Below are 10341 nucleotides of genomic sequence, written 5' to 3'. Positions count from 1 at the left end.
AAATGGATCAGGGAGCTCCAACTTGAACCACCTCAGAGGGCGGATCCAACCCATACCCATCAGATTTTAGAAAGGACTCATGAAAGTACAACTATCTGTATTTGTAATTACAATAATACTTGTCATTTACCCATGTTACTATGTGCAGGCATATGCAATCCAGAACTAGATAGGGCAACGTGGAGTGTAGGGATCATCTGGAATGGGAAAATACAACATCTAAATAAAGGAATTATATACAAAGGGACAAAGGTACATGCCACAATACAGGGGATACTAGAAGGACTCAAGGTGGCGGATCAACACAAAGTCAAATTGAAGGAGATTTGGTGCAATGAGGAAAACTTAACCAACTTCTACCCTGAGATGAAGACTTTAAATTGGCCTCTAAATCTTATACCTTGGTTGCTTGTTCTAAAAGATTGTATTAAGACCCATATTACCATGTTTAAGTCCCCTACCCTCCAAAAAACATTTGCATGCATAGTCAATGTAGCTCATACAAACTATAGTATGCATGTATGTAGTAACTATGTTGCTTAAGTGTTTTATAAAACTTCTTTTACTATCAAAAAAAAATAAAATCATAGAAATATAAGATGATTGAAGCTCATACAAAATGATAAAATAGTCAATAAGTTGATAGTGTTGCTTTAAACATAAATAAATTCATACTCCATAATTCTATATTGATCTATGAAAGTCTCTCATTGCTTTGATGATGGAAATTGAAAACCTCTCCCAATACTTTGGTGATGGAAATTGAAAACCTCTCCCATTACTTTGGTGATGGAAATTGAAAACCCCTCCCATTGATATCTTTATTTAATAAAAAAAAATCATATTCAAAACTTTGTTAACAAATAAATCAACCATAATTTAGTATTGATATTTTTTTCGTAGTTAAAGAAAATTATATTTTAGTTACAAACATAGCTATCTGTCCTTAATAATTTTTTTTTCTTTGAAATATCACATTGGAGGCAAAAGAAAGATGTCAATATTCATGATGACAAGTTGGGGCGTAGATTTGTTAAATATTAATTCTCTATAAACTAGCTTATTTATAATATATTATCTCGCCTTAAGTCCGAAAAAAAAATCAATGATTTTTTGCAACTAAAAATGACTTAATTCAAAAAATAAAAATTATCTTAAAAATAATATAAAAAATGAACCCATAATCTAATATTATCAAAATGACTGAAGGTCAAAGTCAAGACTTATAGTCATATCAATGTTAATGTGAAGATTAGGGTAAAAATCTAATACATGAATAGGGTCAAATTAACGTTAAGACTAGAGCCAAAATTAGGGTTAGGATCGGACCAAAATCAGGTGGATGCTTACTACATTGGTAATGAAGATATAATTTATTTTTATTAATTTTTTAACAAAACATGATCATGTTTTTAAAATTTGACAGGTGTCAAATATTCACCCATGTGGATTATAATTAATTCCTCTCCATATGGGTAGAGGGTCAAGACTCACATCAGGGCCAAAATCATAGGCCTAGATCAAGGCCAAGATTAGGGCCAATATCAGGGCCAAGATCAGGGCTAGAATCAAGGCCATTCATGGCCAAGACAGGGCCAAAATCAAGGCCAAAATCAGGGCTAGAATCAAGACAAAGATTAGGGCCAAAACCAGGGTCGGGTCGGGATGGGCTGGGCGGGCCAGAGAGTAATCCCAAGCCCGCCCTGGCCCTAGTTCAAGGCCAGAATATTTTGGCCCTAACCCGCCCTTAGGGCCAAAATCTTTAGCCCAAGCCCTATGCAGGCTCAGGGCGGGTCAGGGCCACCAGGGCCAAACTTGCACCCCTACTTCACGTCCTCTCATACTCATGCTTGGATTTCATATCTTGCTCTGTCATGAACAAGGTCCCAAAAGGTAACAATAGAAATTCATGTTGGGGATAACAGCTGACATAATCACAAACGGAAAAGAACACAAGTAAAATACACAAGAGATTTAACGTGGTTCAACAAAATCTTATCTATATCCACCAGAGAGAAAGAAAAAAATGTTTTACTATTTCAAAAAACTTCACACAACTCTCACACCCACAAAGTATTACCCTTTGCTTATCCCACTATTTATATGAAAACCTAAAACCTTAATCCCAATATAATTATCATTTCAATCCAATACTAGTAATTAATTGAAACCCTATTTCAATTACAAATACAACTAAAACTAAAATTACATGGACCCACAGAATACAAGACACCCAAACCCACCAGTTCCTCCCTCGGAGCATATTAGTCGTGATAAGGATGATTATTCATCATTTACCTAGTTGTCTCTAATTTGAATTATTTCCATATTATTTTTTCCTCTCAATTGAATTCTTTTCATACCATCTCATCCTTCCTCCCATTTGAATTCTTTATCATTTCATCCTTCAATTTCATCAGTATCCTAATTTGGGTTTGATTGGTTTCTCTATTGAAACATTTTCATACATTGTATTTACATACATAAATTTTCATATGTTGTGTTTCCATGTTTATATCTTTCTTTTATTGTTCATAGTTACCTAATAGCATGAGATGTATGCAGCCTATAAATTTGAAGTTCTCTCATATGAAATTATTCAACCATTTTTCTTATTCAAGTTTCGTCTTAATATGGTATCAGCCTAAAACACAATTCTACATATTAATTAACTACGTCTTCTTTTTCCTCATCTTCTACCTCCTATTCAATGGCTACCCATACTAAATTTGCTGATTTGGATTCCTCTTCTCCATATTTCCTTCATCACTCAGACAATCTGAGAGCTATTTTGGTCACGCAACCATTGAAGGGTGATAATTATCCGACTTGGTGACGCACTATGCATGTGGCTCTTGAAGTGAAAAACAAACTTCAATTCATTGACGGCTCTCTTTGAAAACCTGTTTCTAATTCAGTTTTGCTTCCTCAATGGATTCGTTGTAACAGTCGGTTCTTTCATGGCTCATCAATGCTCTTGTTCCAGATATTGCTCATAATGTCCTTTATGCCTCTACTGCTCATGAGATTTGGGACGACCCTGAGGCTCGTTATTCTCAACAAAATGCACCCCGCATCTTTGACAGTGTCATTTCCATCCATCAACAATGCACATCTTCATTGGCTTCTTATTATACAACTCTCAAAGGGTTCTAGGATGAGCTTTCTTCTTATAATGATCTACCACCTTGCACATGTGATTTTCTAAAGAAGCAATTCGATCTTATTCATAGAGATCCAACTTCTTGAATTTCTGATGGGACTTAATGATACCTACAACTCACTTCTTAGCCAATTACTTTTGATGGACCCTTTGCCGGCAGTGAATTGTGTTTATTCTCTCTTACTTTAAGAGGAGCTCCATGGCACAATTCATGAGGCTATTGCTCCTGCTCTCACGCACTCTGTCTTGGTTGCCACACCTTCTCGTTATAGTTTCAAAAATGGTACCAATAAACACTATCATTTTGATTTTTGTGGTTTGGATGGCCATTCGAAATCCCGCTGCAGATATAAGGTGCATGGGTACCCTCCCAAACATGTTACAAAGTCCACCGCACCGCCATCTCCTATGGTTCACTCTCTTGCTGCAACTATGGTCTCTTCTGCTGTTGCGCTATCTTTCACCACAGATCAATATTATAAACTTCTATCTCTGTTGGAATCTTGTAAAATTACACACTTGACAAATGTTGTAGGTAAAGTATATTCTCTATGAATTATTGATTCTGGTGCCAATCTTCATATAGTTTCAAATTTGTCTTTATTTCATTCGTATAGTCTTGTTCCACACACCCAATCCATTCGCCTTCCAAATGGTTGTTTTGCTCCTATTACACATATTGGGAATTACAGCCCCATAACCACTTTACCTCTCACAGACGTATTACATCCTCCTTCCTTTGGTTTTAATTTGTTATCTATTACCCAACTTACCCAACAATTTCATTGTTTCCTTTCTATCATGATCATTATGTGATAGAGGACCTACGCACAAAGGAGAAGATTGGGCTGGGTAAGGCATACAACATACTTTATTTTTTGGAGTTGGATTATCCTATTGCTGCTATTGTTTCTCCCGCCAAGGACTTTTGGCATTCTCGTTTAGACCATCCATCTTTAAAAATTTCTAATTATATTACATGTTTGGATCTAAATCTTTCTTTTCATAAAAATTATGTTTGCTCTATTTGTCTTTTAGCTAAGCAATCTCGACTTTCTTTTCCATCTAGTACAATTTCTACCATCTCTTATTTTGAATTGATACATTGTAACATATGGGGACCTTACTTCGTTCCCTCAATTTGTGGTGTTTTTGTTAAATCATAAATCTGATGCTCTGATTAAGGAATTTTTTGCTATGATCAAAATCCAATTTGGATATCAAATTAAACAACTCCAAACTGATAATGTTCATGAGTTTTTTAATTACTCTTCAAATGGTTTTTTTTACAACCCATGGTATTATTCATCAACATAGTTACATTGATACATACCAACAAAATGGGGATGTTGAACGCAAATACCGCCACCTTCTTAATGTGGCCCGTGCTCTATCCTTTCAAACAAGTCTACATCATAAGTTTTGGGGTCCTTGTGTTTTTACAGCCACTTACCTAATTAACCATTTACCCACCCCGCTGCTACATGGTAAATCACCACTTCAAGTTTTATTTGGCAAGATCCCTTCATATTCTCATCTTCGAATTTTTGGATGTCTTTGTTATGCTCATAACCATTCATCCATTTGTCCTCTCAGCATTAAATGGACTGACAAAGTCCTCAGCCTAGCATTAAAGGTTTCAAGAGGCATTAAGTGTTCTTGTTGACAAAGGTACTCTTCACGTTGCCCAAGCTTGCCTTGGAGATTGCATCCATCTTCTTGTCCCCTCAACTATGGGCATGTGTCACATCAAGGACAACTCTGATGTTGACATCTCAACTCTCCAACAAAATCTCCAGCTGGTCACATAATTTAGCTTGTTGAGCAAGACACTTTAAGAAGCCATCTCCACCTTCCATTTCATCAAATCAACATCCAAGGGCTAAGGAGCATGCTATCCTTTTAGATATGGTTCACTTATATAAACCCTCACCATGCTTGAACGTAAGTAAGCTCCACACACTCCAGCCCTCTCATTTCAGCTTTCTAATCCCCTAAAGAGCTTGATCTTCATCTCTTTTGGGTTTGTACTTCTCTATGGAGTCCTTTATTTGCTGGCCTGAGCTAACTCGATCGTCGAAGGTGGCTTCCCGTCCTCAGAGGCGGCCTTCTTTCACTTGGCTTTGGTCTCAGGAACAAGGGCTGGATCTGGAAGTGAACCATGGAGCTAAGATCACATTTCTTGCACTAACACTACTGTTTTCCACTCATCTTTGCCTATGAAATAACCACAAGCGAAGCAATGTTTCCTTTTACAATTTGGTTCAACAGGAGTAGCGTTGCTTCCACTTACTGATTCATCAGAGTCGCTTCTCGACCAGCCATGTCAACCTTGTATTCCCATTTCCTATGTGAATAGGTTCTGGTCAGATCAACACATATATCTAATAGGACATATATTTCCTTTTCTTGGGAAGAGATGGAAAAGTGGATCAGTCAATTATCCAATTTTGGATGCAAGCCAAACCACATAAATTTGGTGCAATGTCTTTTGTTTGATTTGCAGAGTGAAGTGCATTGTTCAAAAGACAAGATTGATCATAAAGGAATCTTACTTGGGTAATGTGTCTAACATGTACCCTATGTGAATTTCATTAAATCTCAATCGTTCAAAATATCACAAATAATCAACTTAAATGAGAGAAAAAAAAATGGTTTTAATTTAAACGAACCAAACTATATTTTGAACGGCTAAGATTTGATAGAATTTACGTGGTGTGCAACCAATGATAGACACCACATCAAATGCACTACCCAAACAAGATCGATCATAAAGGCTAATGAAGGGTTAGTGGAGTGATTAAGAATCTCACTTCTCAGTGGAGAGGTTGTGAGTTCAACTTTTGCCGACAACATATGTAATATTTCCATCCCAATTTCCCTATAATTGGGTTGCTCAAAGACTTTTCCCCTGATCATCAAATGGAAATATTTCAAGGACTCACAAGCAACCAATATCCCTGCTTTCCAATTTTCGGAACAAGTACGGTTTTGTATTAAAATTCATACTATTACAGCAACAAAGGAGCCTGTTATCAAGTGGGTGGCGACTCAAAGACCACCAAGCTCACAACTTGCTTTATTCCTTTCATAGCTCCTAAAATCTAAAAATAGTAAAACATGAGTTCCTTGGAAATTTCTTACCAAAAAAAAAAAATCCTTAGAAATGTTCCTCGTACGTAGAAGAAACCATCTTTAACTAAGTCTTCGTCTTTTTCTGGTCAAAACTTCTCTCTTAAGCCTTAACTAATGCCATCTATGGAACTCTAAAACCAGGTTCTTAATCGCCAATGGGCATGAACCGGACGTACTCGAATGGCCCAACAGTATACAAATGCATCTTGTTACGGAGAAGGCGAGGGCCTCTAAAAGAAGCCCCAGTGAAGCCCTTGTTGACATTAGTGGGAAGGCTGCATGCAGGCGATGAAGACTCGTAAAGATATGCTTTGCAGTCAGTGACGTTCCCAACTTCCTTGATATCCTCAAGTGACATGGTTGCTAAGAAGTAACCAGATTTGTTTGTGTAGTCACTCATCACAGTGTAACTACCTGTCACACGTCCGTGCTTGTCACAAGCCTTGCATGTTATCCTTGCCACAGCTCCTGCAACAATCAAAACCCAACAATTACTACTTCAGCAATCAAAAAATCATTCAGAAACTTGCACTTAATGAAGACTGAAGAGCCTTGGTTGTTTAAGGATTGGATTCGGCTATTTTTCCCCTGGGCTGTCTTGGGTTTTCTGGGTTTCCTTAACGTCTAGATGGGTCTGCCCATCAAGTGCTTCTAGAGTTCTTCTTTTTCCCTTACCAGTTAATCATTATACATGGATATATAAGAAATGCAGTAACTTATCTAAGAAATATATAGGTACCTTTAATTGGGGTGAGCTTAGTAGAATTTTCTTTGCAATAAATAATTCCCTGCACACCAATCGATTTCACATCATTCTCTTCTGGCTTGGGCATGTGGAAGCCGTAGTGAGGAGGAGGTGGAGCATGATGAGGAGGTGGTGGGGGAGAATGGTGAGGAGGTGGTGGTGATTGGTGATGAGCAGGTGGTGGGGGAGAATGGTGAGGAGGTGGTGGTGATTGGTGATGAGGAGGTGGAGGGTGAGAATGATGATGATGAGGAGGTGGTGGTGGTGGTGGATGATGAGGAGGTGGAGGTGGTGAATGATGATGGAAAGGGTAAAAGAAGGGTATCTTAGCATTGACTCTGAATGCCAACAGAGAGATGAAGGAGAGCAGGAGGATTTGGTTGAAGCCCATGATCGCTTCTCTTCTCTTCTCTTTCCTCTTGAACACCTAAATCCTGAACTGTTGTTGGTGGGGAGATGGCACCTTTCATTGATCTCGGTTTTCTTATAGGGGTTTGTTTGGATGATCAAACCCCAATATTGTATTTGTCACGAAGAGGCACGATGAGATGGGAAACATTTTTATGTGTCAATTGGTAGCTTGCACGTCGGAATTAACCAGTATTAGAACACCGCATGAATTGTAATGCACCCACCGTCCATGACAAGCATTTTTGTTCTTGGTTTTTTTAATTCTTAATATATTATTTATCAGTTGATTAGTTTGATGGCTTTAATTCTGTAGTTGGTAATGGTCAAGGTTCGACTGTGGCCCGTAAAATTATATTCGGTGGTTGGGGGAAAATCAACCCCTGTGGGATTTTGGTTTTTGCCTGTGCTATTTGGGTCTCCTTGGGGTGTTTTTTGCCTCTCCTCCTGTTTTTTGGCCTTGCGGGCCGAGTTTGGTTTTAACTATGTGTGCAGGACATTTGTGGCGTCTGCTTTTCTTTTGTTTCGCTTTTGTTTTTGGTGTCGGGTTGTGGCCGCTATGGTGTGGTATTCACCAAAAATAAATAAATTTGGTGGTTGGAGGGAAATGAGGAGATCGCGGAGACCAGGAGGAGAAAAGAATTGGTGAAGATAGGAATTATTAAGCCAGTGAATGGATTCTCCAGTTAGGACCAGGGGAAGGTGGATCCGAATCAAAACATGCGGTTCCCGAAATAGAAAAAAAAAAAAAAGGGGAATTACAAAGTGTGAATCAAAACATGCGGTTTCCGCAAAAAAAGATTTACAACGTGGGAAACCCTACATGCGGTTCAAAAAAAAAAAAAAAAAAAAGGAAGGAAATTACAACGTGTGAATCAAAACAAGCGGTTTACGCAAATCATACAATGACAAATTTCCCTTGAATTCTTCACGTCCTCTCCTACTTATGCTTGGATTTCATATCTTGCTCTGTCATGAACAAGGTCCCAAAAGGTAACAATAGAAGTTCATGTTATCCGGAATAACAGATGCACAATCACAAATGGAGAAGAACACAAGCAAAACATACAAGAAATTTAACGTGGTTCAACAAAATCTAATTTATATCCATCGAGAGAAAAACAAAAGTCTTACTATTTCAAAAAACATCACACAACTCTTATACCCATAAAGTGTTATCATTTGCTTATCTCACTATTTATATGAAAACTTAAAACCTTAATCCCAATATAATTATCATTTTAATCCAATACTAGTAATTGATCGAAACCCTATTTCAATTATAAATACAACTAAAACTAAAATTACATGGACCCACAGAATACAAGACACCCAAACCCATCAGTTCCTCCCTCGGAGCATATTAGTCTGTGATAAGGATGATTATTCATCATTTACCTAGTTGTCTCTAATTTGAATTATTTCCATATTATTTTCTCCTTTCATTTGAATTCTTTCCATACCATCTCATCCTTCCTCCCATTTGAATTCTTTATCATTTCATCCTTCAATTTCATCATTATCCGAATTTGGGTTTGATTGGTTTCTCTATTGAAACATTTTCATACATTGTATTTATATACAGACATTTTCATATGTTGTATTTCCATGATTATATCTTTCTTTTATTGTTTATAGTTAACTAATAGCATGAGATGTATGCAGCCTATAAATTTGAAGTTCTCTCATATGAAATTATTCAACCATTTTTCTTATTCAGGTTTCGTCTTAATATGGTATCAGCCTAAAACACAATTCTACATATTAATTAGCTACGTCTTCTTTTTCCTCATCTTCTACCTCATATTCAATGGCTACCCATACTAAATTTGCTGATTTGGATTCATCTTCTCCATATTTCCTTCATCACTCAGACAATCTGAGAGCTATTTTGGTCACCCAACCATTGAAGGGTGATAATTATCCGACTTAGTGACGCACTATGCATGTGGCTCTCGAAACAAAAAACAAACTTCAATTCATTGACGACTCTCTTTGAAAACCTTGTTTCTAATTCAGTTTTGCTTCCTCAATGGATTCGTTGTAACAATATGGTTCTTTCATGGCTCATCAATGCTCTTATTCCAAATATTGCTCATAATGTCCTTTATGCCTCTACTGCTCATGAGATTTGGGACGACCCTGAGGCTCGTTATTCTCAACAAAATGCACCTCACATCTTTGATAGTGCCATTTCCATCCATCAACAATGCACATCTTCATTGGCTTCTTATTATACAACTCTCAAAGGGTTCTAGGATGAGCTTTCTTCTTACAATGATCTACCACCTTGCACATGTGATCTTCTAAAGAAGCAATTCGATCTTATTCATAGAGATCCAACTTCTTGAATTTTCTAATGGGACTTAATGATACCTACGGCTCACTTCTTAGCCAACTATTTTTTATGGACCATTTGCCAACAGTGAATTGTGTTTATTCTCTCTTACTTTAAGAGGAGCTCCATGGCACAATTCATAAGGTTATTGCTCCCGCTCTCACGCACTCTGTCTTGGTTGCCACACCTTCTCGTTATAGTTTAAAAAATGGTACCAAGAAATACTATCATTTTGACTTTTGTGGTTTGAATGGCCATTCAAAATCCCGTTGCAGATAAGGTGCATGGGTACCCTCCCAAACATGTTATAAAGTCCACCGCACCGCCATCTCCTATGGTTCACTCTCTTGCTGCAATTGTGGTCCATTCTACTTGTTGCGCCATTTTTCATCACAGATCAATACCATAAACTTCTATCTCTGTTGGAATCTTGTAAAATTACACCCTTGAAAAATGTTGTAGGTAAAGTATATTCTCTATGAATTATTGATTATGGTGCCAATCTTCATATAATTTCAGATTTGTCTTTGTTTCATTCGTAGAGTCTTGTTC

General features: G+C 37.3%; 1 protein-coding gene across 1 annotated transcript; it reads right to left on the bottom strand.

Annotated features, from left to right (window-relative positions):
- Positions 1 to 6057: 6057 nt before the first annotated feature.
- LOC148999506 (protein SEED AND ROOT HAIR PROTECTIVE PROTEIN-like) lies at positions 6058 to 7482 on the bottom strand. Its single transcript, XM_089140522.1, has 2 exons — positions 7038 to 7482; positions 6058 to 6766 (listed from the first exon to the last, which is right to left on the bottom strand). Exons 1-2 carry the CDS (start codon positions 7432 to 7434, stop codon positions 6444 to 6446), a joined length of 720 nt encoding a protein of 239 aa, XP_088996648.1. The 5' UTR covers positions 7435 to 7482; the 3' UTR covers positions 6058 to 6443.
- Positions 7483 to 10341: the final 2859 nt, after the last annotated feature.

This window comes from Hakea prostrata, chromosome 11, assembly GCF_041222555.1.
Source record: "Hakea prostrata isolate BN-2017 chromosome 11, UWA_Hpros_2, whole genome shotgun sequence".
NCBI classification, from domain to species: Eukaryota; Viridiplantae; Streptophyta; class Magnoliopsida; order Proteales; family Proteaceae; genus Hakea; species Hakea prostrata.
Note: the sequence above shows the minus strand (reverse complement) of the source record. Positions and strands in the feature narration are given on the sequence as shown.

Excerpts from the sequence above, each read along its gene's own strand:
- LOC148999506 (XM_089140522.1), bottom strand. The coding sequence starts at position 7,434 with ATGGGCTTCAACCAAATCCTCCTGCTCTCCTTCATCTCTCTGTTGGCA. Across the intron at positions 6,767-7,037 it reads TAAGCTCACCCCAATTAAAG|GAGCTGTGGCAAGGATAACA; the intron begins GTACCTATATAT and ends TGATTGTTGCAG.